We start from the raw sequence: 21,759 nt of genomic DNA, 5'->3' as shown, positions 1-21,759 counted from the left end.
ACTTTTTCCGAGTGAAGGAGTTTGGAGAGTTTTTCCAGAACTACCATCTGCCAGAAACATGGTTATTGTCCGGGTACATCGTTTTCCGGCATGGCTATCGCAGCTCGTTTTCCACATTCAGTATATCAGAGTACTCCCAGTTCTCTAAGTCACAAGGAGAAGTCTCCACTGAAGTGCCTGCTTTCAATTACATATACTTGATGGAACCTCTTCCGTAATAACTTGACAAGTTATACTTTTAACCATAAATAATGATGGCTTGCTACACTTGTACTATTTTATTTTCCACCGTCTACTTATCTGCCATATGGTTTTCTTTAAGGTGAGACGACAAGTGCTTCGATAGACCGCACTTGATGATGTGCGCTTTGGTTGCGAATACCCACTTACTCCCACAATTTGCAGAATAAATGGCTGAAAGCCTCAGCTCTATTCTCCACAATATACTCGTAGTTCCCCAATACCGTGAGTATATCTTTATCGTCAAGCTGGTCAATAACAACGTAAGCGACATTGGTGCATATAGAACCTCCAGCCCGACTAAAACCCTTACAAAGATCCCCAGCCATGTATCTATTTTTCAAATACGCAAAATTCGAAGTAGTCCAGAAATTGGTTTACCCATAATTCGATCTATTTATAAAATAAACCTCCTGGTACCACTATCGTATATCCACATTCTCCTCTCTCCGGCCTCTCGCGCTTACCGGTTGAGGTCGTTCCCATACCGCATCAGTTTTCTATCCCGAAAAAAATCAACACAGGAAGATCAGATATCGAAATCAGAGATGGAGACTATTCTCAATTACGTGCCCACTACAGAGATACCGCTGAACAATGTTCAATCAAAACTCTGGCACTACAGGTGGATTTTCTTTCGGCTCTGGTAATACTGCCGCCGCACCAGCCTCTGGTGGTTTCTCCTTCGGGAGCAGCGCAGCTAAACCGGCAACCACTGCTGCCAACACCAGCTTCTCGTTTGGCTCCACTGCTCCCGCTGCTCCTACCGCTGGTACCAACACCAGTTTCTCGTTTGGCTCCACCGCTCCCGCTGCTCCTACTGCTGCTGCTCCTACCGCTGGTGTCAACAATAGTTTCTCGTTTGGCTCTTCCGCCCCCACTGCTTCCCCTTCCACTGGATTTGGTGCTGCCAATACTGCATCTAACTCCGCCCCTTCTACTGGGTTCAGCTTTGGGGCCAGTGCCGCCCCAAGCAGTGGAATTTCCTTTGGCAACAAGCCGGCTGCCACCACCGGTGGTTTCTCCTTAGGCACCCCTGCTGCAGTCGCTAGTACTACTGGCGGCCTATTTGGTGGTAATACGGGTACCAATGCTACTGGCAGCACTGGTGGTCTATTCGCTAACGCTGGTACGTCTGGCAGTTTATTTGGTAGTACTCCGGCCGCCACTGGAACCACCGGTGGCTTTTTTGGAGGTACGGCCAATACCAGTCTGAACACAAGCACCGGTATGTTTGGTCAGAACAATACAGCAACCCAAGCCAACGCCCCAACTGCTTCGAACGCTTTGCAGTCGTCACAGCCATCGTTTGCCTGGTCAAGCCAAGCCCAACCACAGACCACACAGCCGCAACAGCCACAACAGCAGCTCCAGATTTCCAACCCTAGCAACATATACAACCCGTCAATTGCAGACCAGCTCATGAAGTTAACCAGTGCCTGGAACGCCAACTCAGACACGTGTCTCCTCCGCACCCATTTCTACAACAAGGTGTCTGAGAATGAGGCGCTTGCATACGCCCAGCAGCGCCCCCAGAATGAGACTCCAGAGTCCTGGGAAAAGGCTATGCAGAACAGACCAGATCCAAAAACTACCGTTCCAGTCCGCGCCTCTGGTTTCGAAGACGTGTCGAAGAGAGTCGAAACACAGACTCAGTTTGTGGCTTCCAGCAGAATGTTGTTGAACCAGATCAATGAAAAGCAGAAACAATTAGCCGAGAAGCACGAGTTGGACACCGCCACGCGCGTGGCCCATGCCAAGCAGAAGCACACACAGTTGGCAAGACGGATCTTACGCCTCGCGGCGATCCTTGCAGTCATCAAGTCCAAGGGCTACCCGTTGTCTCCAGAGGAGGAAGTGTTGGCCAAGCAGTTTGAGGAATTGAACAAAACCTTAGTCAACCCAACAGGTTTGGGCCGGGTGAACGAGATATTTGCGCGTTTGGCAATCTTGAAAGACAGAGCGAGCAACTTGTCGACTCAGTTAGACCAGAAGCTCGGGCAAGACAACGACGGCGCTGAAGCGGAGAAGAAGAACTCGGAATCTATCAACAAGATTTTGGGTGTGTTAAGCAAACAGCAGGTGGGGTTGCAGTATTTGAACGACGTTTTGGAGAAAGACAAGGAAACGTTAGCAAAGCTTGAAAAGTAATGTATATTAAAGATGTTAATGAAGCTCTGTAAACTGGCGCGGAGGAAGTGCTTACATTGACGGCCAATCCTCTTTTGAGGAATGTATAAGGTCAAACGTAAGAATGATGTAACTATGTGGAAAGCCTCCCTTGGCTAAATAAAGTACAGTGACTTAATGGCAACGTGGTGCTTGGTGAAGAATCCGTATGGTCCATGGCCGATCGATTGGTTCAGCTTCAATAAAATGCCGGTACTTAAGAATGCGATCTTCTACTCCCAATCGGATTTCAACCTTCTATTTCTTCTACATTTAAATACGCATAAGATTTTATTCGTGTTTCAAGCACTACACGAGCTGCTTTCTAGATCCTTTGAAGAATAATTGGACGATAACGACCTGCAACACACCCATGCCAACCATCAACACAACCTCCAAGAAGGAGAACCAGAAGATTCTAGACTCAGTGGACTTGACGGTGGCCTCATTTCTGTTGGTTCTGGCCTTGTAGTAGTACAACGACTTGAGTAAATCGTCGAGCTTGAAGCCGATTTTGGTGATGGTATCCTGCATCCCTTCGACAGCAATAGGAGAGTCTTGGCTCAGTGGAATGGCGGCTCTGAAGTCGTTCTCCAACTTAAGTTCAAAGTCGAGAACCTTCTCCACGTACGAGGCGGCCCCGTTGAAGAAGCAGAACTCGTACTCACCAGCGTCGTCACCGTTGAAGATCCAGTCACCCTGTCTCACCTTCTTTTCATCCACAATAAACACATTCTTTGGCGAACGGACGGTATAGTCTACATCAAAGTCACCACCAGACTGGACGGCAAAATAGTAGGCGATGTTTGTGTTAGGCTTGGTCGTCTGGATGTAGTAGCACGCTCTGTCATGGGCACCGAGCACAAAGGTCAAAGCCGAGGCATTGACCAAGGTGAGACATGCGAAAAAGGCGATAATTGAGGACTTCATTTTTCTTTCTGCTGGGGATCTGAGGGTGAAGTAAGGGCACTAACAAAGGTGACGATATATGTACAAATCAATGCTGATCGCGCCTGTTGTCTGTCCCGAGAACGAAACGCGTGGCTTAAAGGTTTCATGGATGGTGATTATGTAAGCTCATCACGTGATTAATGGATTGAGCCCCACCTCGATCTATTTATAGTATCCTGGGGTCTTTCTCGGGTACGATAAAGGTAGGGATACTAAATTTGGTATTTTTGCCACCCTCTCTAACTTGTTGGAGGATTCGATTTAAGGCTAAACTAGACCCATTGCGAGAAATGTAAATCTCGGTCATACCCACACTAGCTGCCCCAGCAAACGCGTAAGACATGAGATGTTAGTAATGTACAGGATATATCAACATTCGTGTGTGGCCGTGTCATATTCTTAGCCAAGCCTAAATTTTATCTTGCATTATCAATTTATACTGTCCTAGAAACTCTGCGGAGAGAAGGAAATGAGAAAACCAAGAGATATCCGGGATATTAGACATTTAAAAGGATGCTATAGTCCATACCAGACATCCTCTATGCCGTGAGATTCTTTAATAATCATGTGAAAGGAAGAATACTCTTTTGGGCATCAACCCAACTCTTTGGGTCAGCTTTTTAGGTCGGTTCTTCAGAAACAAGGTTCGCTCTTCCACACCATAAACTATTTTAATGCCGCCCTTGTGGGTTTCAGCTATGTTTATGACAAATGCAAGTACGGGAGCACGATTTCACCATGTTTAGATGTGTAACGAGCCTACACCTTATGATATGCAGGATGGCTAGTTAATCCACCTCCGCGTAGATATCAAGAGTTAGCTGAGCATAAAATTCTAGATCCGTCATTTTAACGTATTTGACGTGCTTTTTTGGACTAGTTTATCGAAATCAGCTCTTTATCTTTGTTCAGAGACCTGGCCCATTCCTCCTGGGGTCATACAGACTGTGTGTTTGGGTTTGCGACACACATTTAAGGTTTGGATATAGACCAGTCGCTCTTGGAACGACGTTTGCATTCCAATGGGTCGGGCTTATAGTACAGTTATACAAGTACCTATCTCCAAGGGCGCCCAAGTCTTCCTGTATTGCCTATTTGTCAATTTTCGAGAATTTGTATGAATGGGGTCAGGTTCTAACTCCTCCCTTTCTTCGCGGAGAAAGTATAAAGGAATAATCCACGCCCCAGAACAAGGTATTTACGACTCCCCAGTCTTTCTCAACCAGCATCTGCCATAACATTCTACTTTCGGCTTGATAAATTAATTCTGTATTATTTATTTTCTGTTTTCTTCTCTTTCTTAAGTGGATCTCAATCCGCTACTGGTACTTACCAACGCGTTGGCACGATTACCTAAGAGCTGACTACGCGTCGCACTTTGTACGCATAAAAAATTCCAGTCTGTTTTTGCAAGCGCGTCAATCGCTGGCTGTTCAGAGCAGTGCCAGATCACATAGGATATACATACACGACAACCCCATATTCCAAGCTTTGGCGGTCAAATCTTTATCCAGTCATATTACCAATCCCTTGATATTCTCACGTTCTCTGCATACTTGTTTTTGTAATGAACCTCACCAACATCATTGGAAAGGTGTCTGACGCCAGGTCTCCCCATAGACCAGGCTGGCACGCCAGGAACGAAGCCAAGCGAGCAGAAAAGCCTCTAGAAGCAGTTTCATACGAATCTGATGATTCCCAGAGCACGATAGAAGACCTGGAAGTGGAGGAGGAAACTCTAACCCTCAAGCCATATTATCTCGCGCTGATAGAAGCAGGCGCCAGTGATGTGGCTCCATATCCCCAAGAGACGAAAACCGGAGCTGGCCAGGTGGCTCAGGTTGACATGGAAGCTCTGCCATATATAGCCCGTGCAACAGTATTGAAACCTGTTGTTCACCAAGCGAAAGAGGTGCATGTTGTGTCATCTCAAGGGACGTACAAAACTACGAAACCTGTGCTTGTTGCAGATGCCAGTGAACAAATGGTTCGAGCTGTTGAAAATCCCGTTTTATCAAGAAAGAGAGGTTTGGAGACAGAATCCCGAACTCTGCAGAGGGGGAAACTGGAGGATAATCCGTTCCGGGATAACGGAAACTCCACACTGGTAAAAGCCTTCCTGATTCACTCTGCCTTTCCCGCCCATTCATTGCGAGAAAACCTCGGGTCAGCTCCGAAACGTCACAGAAAGCTCCAGTTTAACGAAATTTTGCCAGGTAACGACGCCATAGACGCAACCACATTATACCAGCATGTTCCTAATCCAATCTTTCGCCTGCGGGTAGCTGTTGCTGCCGATACACGAACGGAGAAAAAAGAAGTTCATCTGGCAGAAGGCTTAAACCCTTCGTCTGAAACGAGTCAGCCACATGCTGTCGACGTTACTCCAAAGAAATCGGTTGGTCGGGTCTTCAGGCCAATGGTTTCTCCGTTCTACGTGAGACCGAGCCGAACCCCTGTGACATGTGGTAAGGTCTACACCGAGTGTTCTCCTGCTGTGGTTTCGCAGAAAGAGCTTTCTCCCATCCAGGTTGCCACTGGTGCGCCTTCTCCCCTGAAACTTGCGCACAGGCCCTATACGAACCTTGGCTTGATTCCTGTAAAGGTTGCCAGAAAGGAAAATACAAATGTCTCTAATAGCTCCCTCGCCACAGAGCTGGGTAAGGAGACCATTCCTGTTTCTGCGGTTGGGCGAAGAAAAGAAATTATCCCCGTCCCTGTCGTCGCGGATGCTGACAAAGAGAACATTCCTATCGTTGTTAGCAAACAAACTGAGAAGCTGGACATCACAAACCCAACCCTGATCGAACCCCTGCTTCATGGTGCTAGGAAAACAGACACTGCCGCCTCTGTTGAGGATACTGCTATGGATATTAATAACACTACGTCGGATATTGGTCTTGATCAGATTCCCAAAGTCGCTGGTGCTATTATCACCGACGGTATTACTCCAATCCAAGGTCAACCTGAAACTCTTGAAATTGCCAACTCCAGTGAACTTTCTGCGGGTGTGGCTACTGTACCTTTGGTTGTACCCGCCAGCATTGACGCACACGCTTCGGTTCCTGTTATATTGCCAGTTGACCTTGTTGGAGTGGACAAACCGAATTCTGGTAATGTCAACGTTGGTGTTGAAAACAGTGTATCCTCGGAGCTGACTTCGATTAGAACCGATTCTGCCACACCTGCAAAAGCTGAGCAAGAGCCCCAAACCAGACTAGTACTTGCATCGAATGAGATTAAATCGAAAAAAAATGAAAACCACACCCCGCTTCGCCAAACTACTCCTCCCGATGATGAGACAGACAAAGAAGAAAGCTCTGTCGAGCCTGAAGCAGCCCCTGCTCCACCGATCGCTGAAATCGAACCATTCAACCATCCCGGCCCGGATGTTGAACCCGAAGAGGCTGAAATTCCCGAAGAGATCCTCGAAGAGATGCTTGGGTTCGAGAAATCGTTCAAGGGTTTAACAGAAAAGTATCGTCTTATGGACAAGATCGGGGAAGGCACATTCTCGTCTGTGTACAAAGCCGAAGCATTGAAAAGCTCCGTGACGGTGGATGACAGCACAGGCATCGGTGGCTGGCAATCTCCTCCTTTGCGCAAAAATGGTGCAAAGGAAAGTCTTAGAGGCAGTAATATGGTTGTCAAGACACCTGTAGTTGCTCTCAAGCGAATCTATGTTACCTCTTCTCCCCAGCGCATTCACAATGAGCTCATGCTTTTGTACATGCTCGAAGGGTGTTCACGTGTGGCCACACTTCTCGATATTCTTCGCTACCAGGACCAGGTGGTTGCAGTTACGCCGTTCTATGAACATTCCGACTTCCGTGATTTCTACCGGGACTTGCCGATTGAAGGGATCAAGATCTACATGTTTGAGCTTCTTCTGGCCCTTGACTTTATCCATGCCAAGAAGATCATCCACCGTGACATCAAGCCCACCAACTTCTTATATGATCCGTTCAAACGTAAGGGTGTTTTGTTGGATTTTGGTCTTGCAGAACAGATGGCGCTGCCTGCGCACGCTTCTGGCAACAGCTGGAAGATGTGTCCCTGTCTTGTGGGTGGCCCCTCTGCCGACGAAATCATCAAGATCAACTCTTATTCGATCCAGGGGTATCCGAAAGACGACACCAGGCCCGGTAGAAGGGCAAACAGGGCTGGTACGAGGGGCTTCAGGGCGCCAGAGGTTTTATTCAAATGCTCAAACCAATCCACTCAGATCGACATCTGGTCTGCGGGTGTGATTCTTCTTAGTTTGCTCACTAGGCGGTTCCCCTTCTTCAACTCTCCCGATGATATCGATGCTCTCTGCGAGTTGACGATGATTTTTGGTTTAGGGGTGTTGAAGAAGTGTGCCCGCTTGCACGGGTTGGGCTTGGAAACGAGCATCCCGGGAATGAGCCGTGGCAGCGGTTATCTGATGGGGCAGCTCATTCACTGGACGGTGAATAACGAGCGGGTTAATGATACCTTGCCAAAGGATAGTGTGGCCTACGAGGTGTTACAGGTGTTGGATGTCAATGGCGACTTGGTAGACCAGGAAACGTTCACCAAGAACCAAAAGGCGGCCGCCCTAGACGACCCGAATGCTGGGGAGACTGAAGAGGTAGTGGACAGATTCAGGCAGCTATCGCTGGATTATAGCGGAGCGCTCGAGTTACTCGACGGCTGCTTCGAGATGGATCCGCGCAAACGTGTCACTGCCCTGGAAGCCCTCCAGCTGCCGTTTTTCAGTGAGTTAAACCACATGTTGTCTCCCCACAGACGTGAGGTGCGCCATAGCAACGCCAGAAGAAGCGCCGACTATGGCGGCGATGATTTGGCCCATTCTTGTCAGCTCGAACTTGATGATGATGACGATGTGTTGATATAAGTTGAGCTTTGTGGAGGGGTCAGAGTGTCGATCTTGACATTTCAGCGGTTAAAGCTAGCATTGTATATCTCGCTTAATATTGATGAACGTGAATTCAAATTTTAGGACCGTCTCTATGTTTGTATTTATAAAATGGTAATTATAATATATATATATATATCTATATTTATTATTTCATAGAGTCGAATAAAGCGCCTGCGATCGTGCCTTCTGCCTCCATCATATGTAAAAGTACTTGGTACGCTTTATGGTTTGTCTCTTACATAAGCGATATGTAGTTAGCGGTAGTGCATGTGCGTTTTTATCTCGGGCAGCTACCCGGGGGAAATCGGACAGGTGGGATGTTGCATGTACCTGATGGGAAAACCCGGGACACGTATTCCCAATCTCTTATGAATTCACCCATACACCCCCAGACTTCCCTTCGATCACTTTGTGTCTCCGAACCGCAAATGTTTTTCCTGAGTAGTCTTATCTCACTAAACCCGGGGAAATGCATCAACTGTAAAGGAAAGTACGCCGGAATTATAAGAATCGGTTAATAATGGTAAAAAGTTGCACCAACCTTCTACGCCGTACTCGGAACTTCGGAGGGAATTGTGAGGTAATTCCAAATCGTCCCACTACGTGGGGTAAATACAGCCACTAAAGTTCTCCATAGTAAGGCTATGGGGTATCCTGCACCGACCCGGCGTCCCCAACATCCGCTCCCCCCCCCCTTCCGAGGGGCAGCTGGCACCATGTGAGGATATTGCTCCCTTCAAGCCCCTCCGGAGTCGGGCGTCAATTTTCCAGCTATATAAGAGCGCGCGCCCCAGATCATTTTCATTCCTTTTGCTCTTCCCTTTAACTCAATTGCAAGCCAATTTAGCCTAACTAACTTTTTACACACACACAGATATATATATAATGAAGGTCACAGTCTGCGGTGCTGCCGGTGGTATCGGTCAACCACTTTCTCTTTTGCTCAAGCTTAACCCTAAGATCACCCAGTTGTCACTCTACGATGTCGTCAATGCGCCAGGTGTCGGTGCTGACTTGTCTCACATCTCCACCCCAGCTGAAACCAGCGCTTTCGTGCCAGGTGATAAGAACGACGGTTTGGCTTTTTCCTTGAAGGGCTCCCAGATAGTCATCATTCCAGCCGGTGTTCCAAGAAAGCCAGGTATGACCAGAGACGATTTGTTCAACATCAACGCCGGGATCGTCAAGACCTTAGCTGAGGGTGTCGCCGAATACTGTCCAGACGCCTTCGTGCTCGTTATCTCTAACCCAGTCAACTCCACCGTTCCAATCTTTGCCTCTGTCTTGAAGGCCAAGGGTGTCTTTAACCCAAGAAAGGTTCTCGGTGTCACCACCTTGGACATTGTCCGTGCTAACACTTTCATCTCCACTTTGACCGACGCCAACGTCTCCAACATCAACGTCCCAGTCATCGGTGGCCACTCCGGTGAAACCATTGTCCCAGTCTTCTCTGTCGGCACCCCAAGCTTGTACGCCAAGTTGGATGCCGACGCCAAGGCCAAGCTCGTCCACAGAGTCCAGTTCGGTGGTGACGAAGTTGTCCAAGCGAAGAACGGTGCAGGCTCGGCCACTTTGTCTATGGCCTACGCCGGTTACAAGTTGGCCGAACGCATCATTGAAGCCATCACCGGTGCTTCCGATGTCGTGGAGTGCACTTTCGTCTACTTGGACGAAAGCATCGCTGGTGCTAAGGAGGCCAGGGCCAAGTTGGGCGGTGAGTTGGACTTTGTCTCCTTGCCAGTTAAATTCGGCGCCAAGGGTGTCGAAGAGATCAAGTACCAGATCTTGGACCAGTTGAACGATGAAGAAAAGGCCTTGTTTGAAATCGCTAAGGTCACCTTGAAGGGTAACGTTGCCAAGGGCGTTTCGTTCGTTGAAAAATAAGCCTCTAGCTAGTAATAGATCCAATAGTATGATAACAAGAGTCTGTAGTGTTGGTTCGCAATGCATTTCATAAAGAATTTTGTAGCTTTCGCCGGGCAAGCTGCGGTTTGATCCAAGAGGCACACAATCTAGTTTAACTCATGGAGGTGCCATGGATCGGTCACATTGAGGTTGGAGTCGTAAACTTACTAAATTGGAAGTTGCCAAGCGGAAGATTTAAACAGAGCAGTTTTGTGACTGTAATTGACGTATCGTTACTCAAACGAATATATCTATCATCTTAGTTACGCATGGGCCTAAATATCCCTGGGCTAGTTAGGGAATTTGTAGTTACACAAGGGTGAAATACAACTGGATTTACTCTACGCCAGATTTCATAATACAGTTAACGTATAATCATTGCTTTCCTCTACAGGTCTTGCTTTCATAATGATATAAACACATGCCCTCCATGGTTAGCAAAATCCCCTGCACGGCTTAATACGGAGAGTGAAACTTGCTTGTGTCATAGGTGTTTCCATCATATGGAGGCTGCTGTGGTGGTTGTGCTGGCTGTGGCTGCGAAGTATTCGAATATGATGTGTACAAACTTCTGTCAAATACACTTGGTTCGTTGTAGATCAACCCAGGTCCTTGTGGTTGGTCCCGGGGCGGCTGTGAATGACCGAGGGCCTGTTGCGGTTGAATCTGATAGGGTTGAGTCTGGTACAGGGGCTGTTGAGAAGACTGGGATGGCTGATTCAGATACTGCTGAGGAGACTGGTACAGAGATAACTGAGGAGCCAGATATTGGGAAGTCTGAGCCGGAGGAGCATGGTACTGAGAAGCCTGGGTCGGAGGAGCTTGGTACTGGTTTTGATAGCTGCCTTGTTGGAACGGCTTATCCGGACGACTGGGAAGAGATGGAATACCCCCGCTCAACAGCGAACGGGGTGACTCGTTCACACTCAACAGCGAGAGACGAGCAGAAAGATCTCCAACATTAGGAGCTGTGGCACTGGCGCGTCTGGCGGAGGCATCGATATTTTCCCCAAGTGACTTAACAAGCCCAAGGAGCTGCGTGTAGTACAGAGCGCCCTGGGAGATGCCCAGAGCAACAGCCTGCCAGACCTGGTACGCCAGCAGAACGCGCTGAAACGCAGTCTGCGCCTGTAACGTGCGCGCCTGACTGGCTGTCTGGTACTGCTTTATGGATGGCTCGGCAAGGATTTCGTTCCAGACGCGCTTCAAGGCTGAGATCAACTGCGATTGTTTTGCAATGTTGAGGTTGATGCGGTCCTGGTACGGTTTGTACTTGAGCAACGCGTCCTGGAAAATTGTCGCCTGCAAGCCTACGTTGGTGGCGAGAGCCTTCTTGTTAAGAATGAGGATCTGGGAGATGTCGTCATCCATCGTCATCTGTTTCAACGAATCGTAGAGCTTTGTGCGCTCCTTACGAAGATTGGTAAGATCCAACATGTGGGTCTCAAGAGCACTAATTTTGACCTCAAGAGTGCTACTTTGCTCCATGTCAAGCAAGCTCACGTCAGCTTCCCCTCCCAGATAGTACTTCTTCATTGCCTCCTCATCCCTTCCGTGCTTGAGGATAAACCGTAAGTCAGCCTCAACCTCCTTAAGAGCCTCTGACAACTTTGCGTCGTTTTCCGTGGCCTCCAACAACGACTTCTTGATCCCGGTCAACTCCTGTCTGAACCGCTCTCCCTCAGGCACACCCCGGAGCTTCGTCTCCGCCTCAGCAAGCAGGTCATACACCCTTTTCTTGGAATACTCAGTCTTGTCCCTTTCATCAAACAAATTCGCCCCGTGGCTGATCTCATACGCCATCGATAACACCTGGGGGTCCGTCTCATCCTCCGTCTGCCTGTGCTTAATCTCGTGGAGCGCCTTGGGCAAATTCAAGTACTCAAAGATCGATGCCAACATCTCATTGCTTACATCAATGGCCTCGCTCTCATCGCGGATCAACTGCGCCTTCTCCTCGGAATACAAACTATTCAACTCGTGCACGTCCAAGGGGATAATCTTCTCAAATAAGTCGCGCATCTCCAGGTTGAGTGCAATAAACACCGGGTGCTGTGTCAATGGGAGGGCTTTTGCAGACTCCATGGGCTTGATTTCCGGTAAACTGGTCGCGGCTGGAACCACCGCGTGGTACACAAAGTCATTGTCCTTTTCTAAACGGGCTAATGTCGTGTGGATTAGCTCGTTGTAATCCTTGAGCGTTTCCTGAAATGGCTTGTACTCCGCCACCAACGTGTATTCGTTGCAGTGGTCCTTCAACGCGGAGGAAGCAGCCTTAAGATAGGCGATTGCCTCGCCAGGCTTACTGGTCTCCAAGACCAATGCCTGGTGATAATTGACCGCCGCAACGTAAAAATGCGCCTTGATATAGACGTATTGAAGCAAGTTCGTCGCAACCACCACGCGCGTGGCATTCGCAGTTGTGAGCTGCTCGTGCGCGGCGCGGTACAACGCCGCGCAGCACTGGAGCAAGCGCGGGAACAACGCCGTCACGGTTTTGCCCTCGCCCACCATCTTGAGAATAAATACCTCTTGGGCCTGCGCAAGCATGAGCTTCGCCAACGACTTGACAGTGTCCACGTGCAAATCAACTGACGGCGCGTGCAAGAAGCTCTCGCCAACGTATTCAAAGACCCCCGCGGCCTGTTGGTACGCCGCGTACGCATCCTTGAAATTGCCGTCACACATGGCATCGTGACCGATTTTCGAGAGAATAGCGCCAAGATTGAACAAAATGTTGGCCTTTTCAAACGCAAACGTGGATTGGCGCGCAGATTCAGTCGGGAGGAACGCATCGTGCCAGGTGAACTCGATCTTCGGGAGCGCAGAACTCACCAAGCGAAGATCGAGCAACTCCAACTGGCCATAGTACCGGTAGTAGATGTCACGCCCCGTGGCGTCCGCGTTGGCACCCTGCAAGTCGGTGCGCAGGCGCTGGAACTGCTCGATATTGGCTTCAAGGTCGAGCACGCCGCCATAGTGGCTGCGGAGGTAAGACTTTAACGGGTGACTCCAGTCCGTCGGCTCGGTCTTTTTGAGTGGGACGGCAATCAATGGAGACTTCATTGTGTGTTAGTGAGGCGTCGGGTTGGTCTAGGAGTATAAGTTTTAAGGGGCGCAATTTGACTTGCCGCCAACTGGCGCCACAAGTTTCAGTACAGGATGCGCCACACCCGCCACGCGAGGCATGGGTAGCCTGGGGCTGAGGTTAGACGTATAGCCTGAAAAGTCGCGGCGAAGAATTAAACTACGGCTGGGACATAGTCTGTGAGTTGGATACATGTTGTAAATAGGATGTGCTATCTCGAGGAAATTTATACATCAAAAATAGTAACTGTTTGTCATGTGTCAAAGGACCTCCCCCTTCCCTTAACATGTTATATAGCTATGCGAGAGGCCTGGTTGGTACGGTGAAATAATTCAGTATACAAGACCAAAGGGCAAACAGCCTCCGTTTACAGGATAGTCGTATCTAAAGTGACATCCACCTGTGTTAATGATATTACCCAATTTGGTGCGGAAAGGGTGCTCTGTAAGCCTTCGGTCAAGTCGCTAGCTAAAACAACTTCAGCTTTAGGCATAATATTTGGATCTAGCGTACCCTTCTAGATCTTGAATCTTCCCCACTACACTCCCTGGCCAGTTACTCGCACGTGACTGGCGCGAAATGGAAATGGGCATGTCTTGCAGCGCCTACAAAACGCGTCAGTCTGTCATAAGTCTATGATATAGATTGATCCACAACTCTCATACCATGAACACTAGAAACACAAAGCGGGATGTATTCACGTTGCTAGAATCTCATTCCAAAACAATAGCCAGTGAAAATATCGCTAACGAGAAAGAGATGCGCGCGGTAAAGAGATCGCGTACGGACGCGTCAAAGCGTGACGCGATCTCCACCCCTCCACCATCGGACATCTCTTCTCAAAGCGAGGTACCCACAAGTGAGCCCATAAGCGATACAAATTCAACTAGCAATGTTTCCCACCCTTCCCCTCCTGAATCTCTTGCCAGCTCTCCTATGCGGCTGCGAGATAGTCCCCGTCTTGTAGATACCGTCTCCAAAGGTACTTCTATGGTGCAGTCATACCTCGCGTTAAACGTGCCAAATTTACAAAAAACGTGCCCCGATTGTAATATGTCGTACCGATCCCATCTCCCATTGGACCGGCAAGTACACGCGAAACACCACGACCGTGCGGTCAACGGACGTGACTGGCAAGACAGCTGGGGGAAAGAGGTGGGGAGTTTCAGCATCCAAGTCGCCAAAGGGGCCAGCCAGGTTGTGGCGGTGTTGGAAATCGATCCCCTGAAGAAAACCGAGGTAAGAGTAGGCGACGAGTTGTTACATTTGGCTAATGTCGAGCTAAATGCACCCCAGGATAGCGGATTCTGGAAGCTCCAAAAGACTCCAAGCCTGTCAAAACCCCTGCTGGCCCGGGGTAAAGTATATGTTTGCGTTTTGCGTGCAAAGGTAATTGGTTTAGTTAGCTTCGAAACATCGTTTCCCGAAACGAAAAGCACTGGTCGGTGGATGATTCTCCGAACGGGTCAGGTTATCCCCAACCAAGAATTTCCCATTTTGGTGGGTATCTCTCGAATTTTTGTGATGAAAAAGTACAGACGCAATCAAATTGCTGCGAAAATGCTCCGGTTGATCCAGGCACATTCGATATACGGGATTGCAATGATTAAAAGGCAGCAGATTGCCTTTTCACAGCCCTCGTCGAGCGGCGGGCAACTTGCAAAGAAGTTTAATGGTGTGTTGCACAAAAAGAGCGGTGAGTGGTTAGTTCCCGTGTACCTAGAATACTAGGAAACCCTAGGCGGTTGTTCAATAGTTGAAATTTTCAATGCAATCAAAATAATATTCTTAAATAATTATGTTCTATTTGTAGATAAATACAAATGGACGCTCACGACCCCTATGTCCTTAATAATTTATGATGAAGGTTTGACGCTAAAATCAGAACTTTACTGAACCTACGAGGCTACATCTGACTATATGTATCATACATATACCCAACGTAGATACGTCCGGTTGGCTCAAATTATACTCATCAGCTATAATGCATTATAGATCAGATTGTAATCCTCTTGGAATCCCTCCCTCAGTCTAATGCTGGTTCAAGATATCAAACACGTACTGCCCACCGTTAAGCACCTCTTCGTCGAAGTATCTTCTCCCCACAAGCTGCAAAGCAATCGGAGCGCCTCTGAAGTCTTCCGGGTTGTACAACGACCACTCCAATTCTTCAACATCAGATCTGAACTTTGTTCTTGGCTTTTTGATCACGTCCACCGTTGGGTCCTGGAATAATCCAGTTTGGAAGGCCAAAGCAGGCATGTCCAAAAGGTTGAACAAACTGGTGTAGGACCAGTTATAAATTCTTTCTGGCTTAGGAGCCACATTGTTGTAGTTGGCAGTCAAGATGAAGTCGATCTGGTTGTCCACCATGAACTTGTTGTACTCGTTTCTCAACGAGTCCCTGGTGGAGTTTAAGTTTCTGTTGTCGGTGACAGATCCAGCTTCGTCACCGTCGCCGTAAGATAAAGACCATTTGCTCAAGTACACCATTGGCTCGCCTGAAGGGGCAAGAAGTGACTTTTGTCTATAGTTACCGTCGATCGAGTACAACTTAAGAACAGTTTCGTTGGCCAACTGGGTCTTAATTGGCTTGAACTCCACAAGTTCGATGTTCGACACCTTACCCAACTTCTCCGCGGCGTACTTCAACCCTCTTTCAATCGGAGGCAACGGCTTGACGACCTCATCATCATACATGATGGCAATCTTCACCTTCTTCTGGTCCTTACCTGGCACAAGACCGGTTCTCCATGGGATTGGCAAACTCCAAGCATCATACTCCCATGGCTTACCAAGGTTGATGTAGTTTTCCATGAAAAATCTTAAATCGTCAATGTGGGTAGACATTGGGCCAGCAATCCCCAACACCGACTCCTGGCCAAGACCGCTCGAAAGCCCACCCAACGTAGAAACTCTTCTAGTGGTGCATCTCAACCCCTGAGAGCCAGAAAATGCAGCTGGACCACGAACAGAACCACCAATATCGGTACCCACAGACAAGGCAGCCGCTCTGAAGGCAGAGATAGAACCCTCACCCGAAGAGGAGCCACCGGGGGACAAGGTGGAGTTGTATGGGTTTCTGGCTCTCCCGGTGATGTTGTTCATAGAATCCAAATGCATCAACGTCTGTGGCTGTACGGTTCTGATGTAGAAGACACCGCCCAATTTTTCCAAGATCTGGATGGTCACGGCAGACTCTTCTGGAACGTTAACCAACTTGGCAACGTAACCAGCGTGGGTAATTTTTCCCTTATAGCCCAACTGTTCCTTCAATGAGATTGGCAACCCGTGGAACGGACCCACGGTCTTACCGTGCTCGGCAAAGTAAGCGTCCAATTCCTTGGCTCTGGCCAAACCCTCGTCAATGAAAAATTCGTTGGCACAGTGAGTGAACTGGTGGCAGATGACGGCTTTCTTAGCAAAGGCCTTGAAAACCTCCACAGACGTCAATTCACCGCTGGCAATCTTGGCTGCCAAGTCCACACACTTCAAATCTGTGAAGGCAAACTCCTTCTCAGTCAAGAGCTTTTGGTCGTACATGAACTGGATGGCATTGAAAGCTTTAGTGTCCAAGTCAGATGGGATCTGGGATTCATCCAAGGCCAATTCCTTTGGAATCGAGGCTGCCAACGCTTCCTGGTATTTCTTGATTCTAGGCACCCATTCAGTCTCAAACAACTCCTTGTTGTATGTGTCTTTCACCTTTGGAATAAAGTTAATGCTGGCAGTCATAGTATAAAGTAAAGGTTAGGGGGGTAATAGTGTGTATGTGAGGTTTTTATTCGACAGTCTTGGAATGGGGGAAGGAGCCACTTAAGTACTTTACAAGGATTCGAGCTTCACTATTCCCCTCCTCGGAAAGAGAGGAAGCGATGCGCGCGGCTTCTCCCCCCCCCACATCTGCATCCTTATCTGGTTAAAATGCCGCTGAGGCCAGACGCGGAGTGAAAAATTGGGGTTTACTTGCCTGATTAGGAAATATGTGTGGCGTTAAGGGGCTGGCATATAGGCTGGATAACAGGTCTCGCTGAAAACGAGTGTAAATAGCCGATAAGGGTCACTAATACCTGACCCAAAAGGATTTGCGTTTAATAGTACTTCTCTAGATATATCAGACATTTTGCTTCTGTGTTGTAGGTTCAATTTTGACTATTCTCAAAGATGAATGTCCACCAGAGTATCACTACTGTAGTCTCCTTAGCCCAGTTTTAGAATACGCCCGATGCTATCCTTGATACCAGTAAAGGCACAGATAAAAGCTGTTTTTATGTACTGGTGACATATTTCAGGTTCTTAGTTCTATTTTAATAGCCATCGGGTGTGAAAACGTAAAGGTATACCTTTTTTTTGGTATGGTTCAAGTTGGATACCAGAGCCTGGGTCAGAGCCGAATGGGAGCGTGGGAAACCAACTGCGGGTCTGGTCCCCTGTCCACAGTATCGATACAGTTCGATAATACGCCACTAGCACTTGTATACCCCCACTAAGCTCTTAAAGCCCCCACGCACCCTAACGGCAGCCATTTGCGAGTTAAATGCAGGATATTGATAACTAGCATGGGTACATTAGTCCCTTGTGTTCCCCACAGACAAATCAACTGAAAACCTCTATTCGTCGCATATCCCATACAAACAAGTTGAAACAACCCTAAGTCGGTAACACGAATAGCATTGTAAAAATTTAGAGAATTATGAAAGCCATAGGCTGCAACTGATTCTCAACCCTCGGAACTTCCTTGTGGCTCCGCACACTGCCACAGATTCGCAGGCTACTTTTCTAATATACCAAAAGCTTTGGAATTACTCCCAGAACACATACAGCAATTCATTATCCAAAAGATATCATTTCATAAGCATATCACCACTACAAACACAATTACGAGTGATGTATTTATTTTTGGGGTATATTAAAACTCAGGCGCAGGCATTGAACTTGTAAGCTACAGCGGTTAAGATCCTTTGTTTACCAAGCAGCCGACATTCACTAAAACTTAGATATTACCCTTGCAGTTGTCGTCTAAGTATTGGCTGACATTCAAAACCACATTGTGGAATCTCTTACCAGCCAATTGAATACCGATCGAAGTGTTGGTAATGTCTCCTGGAGATATAGGGCAGCCTCATTCCAGATTAAGTCGTTATACTCACTTCTCAACATGTCTCTGGCACCGTTCTATTGTCTGTTTTTTAGTAACGATACCTTCAGTGGCTCCTCTGGTGGGATCAAGGCGAGCTTTTGGTCCTTATTACTGTCGATGATACACAATCTAAAAAGTGTCTTGAGCGATCTGCAACTTGATTGGCTCAAATTCAACAAGCACAAAGTTTGGAACGGCGGACGAACTTTTTGACGGCAAACTTCGCATCTCTTTCGGTGGCCGGTAATGGTTAGGCTAACCCGTTGTCGGAAAGGACATGATCTAAATTTTCTGCTCTGGGGGTGAGACGAAGCCAGGTCTTTGTTTCCTTGTTCCTATAGTAAAAGGGCATTTCTCCATCCTTGAACCACAGGGTATTCTGATGTTCACCCATTTATCACCTAATCTAAGTAAATAAAGCACGTGGATTGTAAAAATACTCCAGTGGGGTAGCACATGGTATCCAGAACAAGTACGACTTTGTGAAAAAGGGTTAAGTCCGATTAAAGGAACCACTGAGGATCAGATCTAATGGAGCTACACACGAATAATGGCATCATTTTAGTCGTATCATTTGCACACCGCAGACACTAAATAAATCTATAGTCACGCCCCTGAGTCATGCTCCGAGAACCCATAGCTTTAGCAGCACCAAAGATATTACTTTTGAAAGAAATACATAATGTCCTGCTGTTCCTCTCCCGGAAGATATACCACCCCCATCGGCCGCACGATCTCGTCTAACTCGAGACATTCTGGCTTAAGGCCCTCCGGTGTGTCCTTCCGCGATCTAAATAGAGGAAACTCGTGGTCGTCATCCTCAAGGGTATGGCCCTTTATCGAAATGTCAGTGTACTCATCAACCAAACAGAATGAATCTATATGTTCTGCAAACTTTACCGTGACGAACGCGCGCACGACACCAAACGCCTGCTGCCCCGCACGCACAAACTTCACCACAGAGTCCGTAGTGAGTGGTACCGTTTGGTTCCTCAACACGGTCATGCCGGAAGCATAGCCCGTAACATCAAACCCTGTGTCGAGAATCCGCCTAACCAGCTTGTGTTCTGGGTGCAGGTACTTGAGCGCCGCGGCGATGCGGTAGTGGTACTTCTTGCTGGCAAACGTGATTGGGTCTGCTAGACTCCCGCTCTGGACGGTCTCGGAGCGGAAATAGTCCCAGGTCGGCGAAACAAGACCAATGTTGCGGAGCAAGTTGTATCGCGAGAGGAGTGGTGTGCGGTAGACGATTGACTGGCGCTTCTTCACACGGCGCTGCGTGCGCGTAACCACCTCGCAAAGGTGGTCGTTGCCGTAGCCCCAGTAGCCACGAAGGGGCCCGAACTCAAGGTATGCGTCCACAAGCGCGTCCAAGTGCTGGAACGGCACACCCAAAAGCTGAAGCGTCAGGATGCGCCCCTGCAGCGACTCAACCCCGAAGTGGCACGTTGCACGCTCGAACCTCGCCGCGAACCGTGGCAATGCCGTGTACTTTAAAAACCGGAGCTTCTCTGTGGTCAACGACAGGGCTTGGAGGTACCGTGCAATGGCGCAAAAGTCATAGAGCACCGCCTTGAGGTCATCCGACACCGAGAGGTGCTCCAAGATAATCGGAAGAAGCATCAAGGCGGTATCAAAGTGCTCCGCGGAGTACGCTTCGCTTAATTTGGGGAGTGGCCCCAAAACTGCGGGCCACATCGCACGCGCGAGACGCGTTTGCACGACGTACCACTCATCACACGTCGGCCCAAACACCTCGGCACTCTGTGACGGGAGGAGCGGAGCGTTCAGAAACCCGCCGAGAAGGTTGAGCACCGCACCCATACACCGCTCGTGAAGCACGAGCTTGAGGTCCGGCACAAATGAGCGCAGCGAGATGGATCGGAGCGCGAGAAGCGGCGCGTATGCGCCGGTACCAGCGTCGCTGTTATCGAGCGCCGCTGCACTGATCTTATTGGTCTGCTGGGATTCATCCATGAGCTGACGATGGAGGTGTGCTGTGCATTTAAGCCAGCCGCTACTACGCTGCGTGTGGCGCGTCGAGCCGCAATCACGACACACGCCGTGCGGCACGCATAGCGTGGGGAAAGTGCCACTGACACCTGCGAGCACTACCCGCACCCGCACCTCGCGCCCAAGCGACGCATCGTACGTCATGAACCCGTTCTCGCTGAGCTCTTCTAACTCGTCGTGCACCGGTAAAAGGTACAGCTCCAACCGCTCGGGGAACCCGCCAATAGAGAAGAGAATATGCGAAAGTTCCTCCTTCTGTCTGAGGGCTTCCGGGAGGTTGAGGTTGATAAGCGAAACGGTCCAGAACTGTGAGTTGCTCCGCGGCGACCACTGGCCCGCGCCCATCTGTAACATGAGCGTGACCGTAAAGTCCGTGTAGTATGCGGTACCGTGTTTGTCCTTGAGAGCTTTCAAATCATGGTAGGTGTCAGAAGTGTAGAAAGAGTCGACGGTTTGAGTATCGCGCGCGTCTTCCGACTCATGCGCATGGAGAAGAGGCGCGAGCTGCGCGTTCGCGAGCATTGACTGTACCCAGACAGAGATTTTGTTGTACTTGAGCGACATTGTCGGGTCCTTTGCCATTCCGCATACCGTACACTTTTCGCCGTCGTACTCACCCACAAACAATGAGCATGCCTTAGGGCACGAGGGGAACTCCTGAACATCGCCTGGAAGATATTCCGACAAAATCCGCTGCGTCGTGGGGAGCGGCATAAACTCGAGCGGCGCTGCGTCAGCCGCCCGCCCGAGGGCTGCCATCGTGTCCTTGACTTCCGCCCCGTACCTCACGCTCACGCGCGCGCGCTTAGCGCTGTAGAGCCCGAAAAGCGTCGCTTCGAAGTCCTCGCTCACCGGGCGCGGATTCTCAAACAAACTAGGGACCATGTATTTGGTGACCCAGTTCCCCTTCCGCTCCATCGGCATCTCGAGCGGTGTCGTGTACGCGCGTTTCCGCTTCTTCGTGCTCTTCTTGTATGGACCGCGCTTCTTGCGCACGGGGGGGGCCAGCGCGCTTAAGCGCGGAGATGTGACCGGTGATTCTGATAACGTCGGGCTGGGTGGCGCGCGTGGGGTTCGCGGTTCAGAGAGCGTTGGGCTAGGAGGTGCCACATGCGAGTCAGGCCCGAAGTCAGCGGGACGGACGCGTTCCGGGGTTCTAGGCGCGGGCCTTGGGTCTGTCTGGAGATATCCCGGATTCTCGTCAGTGTGGTTCATTGCGAGTCGTCAAAGGCTTTGCAGCAAAAGAATTGCCGTGTTTGGTTGTTGTTTAAATGGCGTGTTTAAGAGTGGAGAAATTTTCGCGACGCGCACGCGCATGCGAGAGATGCGCGTTAGCATTAGAAATCTCGC

At 49.1% G+C, this 21,759-nt stretch overlaps 7 protein-coding genes across 7 annotated transcripts; 3 read left to right on the top strand and 4 right to left on the bottom strand.

Moving 5' to 3' along the window:
* Nucleotides 1–832: 832 nt before the first annotated feature.
* On the top strand, nt 833–2,411 carry BABINDRAFT_161603 (FG-nucleoporin). The gene has a single exon (XM_019128902.1). It carries the CDS (start codon nt 838–840, stop codon nt 2,389–2,391), a length of 1,554 nt encoding a protein of 517 aa, XP_018985266.1. The 5' UTR covers nt 833–837; the 3' UTR covers nt 2,392–2,411.
* A 276-nt stretch (nt 2,412–2,687) lies between these two features.
* On the bottom strand, nt 2,688–3,410 carry BABINDRAFT_161602 (uncharacterized protein). Its single transcript, XM_019128901.1, has one exon. It carries the CDS (start codon nt 3,337–3,339, stop codon nt 2,719–2,721), a length of 621 nt encoding a protein of 206 aa, XP_018985265.1. The 5' UTR covers nt 3,340–3,410; the 3' UTR covers nt 2,688–2,718.
* Nucleotides 3,411–8,711: 5,301 nt separating this feature from the next.
* Nucleotides 8,712–10,147, top strand: MDH1 (malate dehydrogenase; the record flags this gene model as incomplete). The annotated part of the gene is made up of 1 exon (XM_019127093.1): nt 8,712–10,147. Exon 1 carries the CDS (start codon nt 9,149–9,151, stop codon nt 10,145–10,147), a length of 999 nt encoding a protein of 332 aa, XP_018985264.1. The 5' UTR covers nt 8,712–9,148.
* A 415-nt stretch (nt 10,148–10,562) lies between these two features.
* BRO1 (Bro1p) lies at nt 10,563–13,234 on the bottom strand (the record flags this gene model as incomplete). Its single annotated transcript, XM_019127092.1, has 1 exon — nt 10,563–13,234. The coding sequence occupies one exon, from the start codon at nt 13,232–13,234 to the stop codon at nt 10,625–10,627; it is 2,610 nt and encodes an 869-aa protein (XP_018985263.1). The 3' UTR covers nt 10,563–10,624.
* Nucleotides 13,235–13,924: 690 nt separating this feature from the next.
* Nucleotides 13,925–15,023, top strand: BABINDRAFT_161600 (uncharacterized protein). Its single transcript, XM_019128900.1, has one exon. It carries the CDS (start codon nt 14,016–14,018, stop codon nt 14,985–14,987), a length of 972 nt encoding a protein of 323 aa, XP_018985262.1. The 5' UTR covers nt 13,925–14,015; the 3' UTR covers nt 14,988–15,023.
* A 45-nt stretch (nt 15,024–15,068) lies between these two features.
* Nucleotides 15,069–17,096, bottom strand: BABINDRAFT_161599 (uncharacterized protein). Its single transcript, XM_019128899.1, has one exon. The coding sequence runs from the start codon at nt 16,989–16,991 to the stop codon at nt 15,288–15,290; it is 1,704 nt and encodes a 567-aa protein (XP_018985261.1). The 5' UTR covers nt 16,992–17,096; the 3' UTR covers nt 15,069–15,287.
* Nucleotides 17,097–18,840: 1,744 nt separating this feature from the next.
* BABINDRAFT_161598 (uncharacterized protein) lies at nt 18,841–21,670 on the bottom strand. Its single transcript, XM_019128898.1, has one exon. It carries the CDS (start codon nt 21,622–21,624, stop codon nt 19,057–19,059), a length of 2,568 nt encoding a protein of 855 aa, XP_018985260.1. The 5' UTR covers nt 21,625–21,670; the 3' UTR covers nt 18,841–19,056.
* Nucleotides 21,671–21,759: the final 89 nt, after the last annotated feature.

The sequence above is a fragment of the Babjeviella inositovora genome (assembly GCF_001661335.1).
Source record: "Babjeviella inositovora NRRL Y-12698 unplaced genomic scaffold BABINscaffold_6, whole genome shotgun sequence".
Classification (NCBI taxonomy): Eukaryota; Fungi; Ascomycota; class Pichiomycetes; order Serinales; genus Babjeviella; species Babjeviella inositovora.
Note: the sequence above shows the minus strand (reverse complement) of the source record. Positions and strands in the feature narration are given on the sequence as shown.

Excerpts from the sequence above, each read along its gene's own strand:
- BABINDRAFT_161603 (XM_019128902.1), top strand. The coding sequence starts at position 838 with ATGTTCAATCAAAACTCTGGCACTACAGGTGGATTTTCTTTCGGCTCT.
- BABINDRAFT_161602 (XM_019128901.1), bottom strand. The coding sequence starts at position 3,339 with ATGAAGTCCTCAATTATCGCCTTTTTCGCATGTCTCACCTTGGTCAAT.
- BABINDRAFT_161600 (XM_019128900.1), top strand. The coding sequence starts at position 14,016 with ATGCGCGCGGTAAAGAGATCGCGTACGGACGCGTCAAAGCGTGACGCG.
- BABINDRAFT_161599 (XM_019128899.1), bottom strand. The coding sequence starts at position 16,991 with ATGACTGCCAGCATTAACTTTATTCCAAAGGTGAAAGACACATACAAC.
- BABINDRAFT_161598 (XM_019128898.1), bottom strand. The coding sequence starts at position 21,624 with ATGAACCACACTGACGAGAATCCGGGATATCTCCAGACAGACCCAAGG.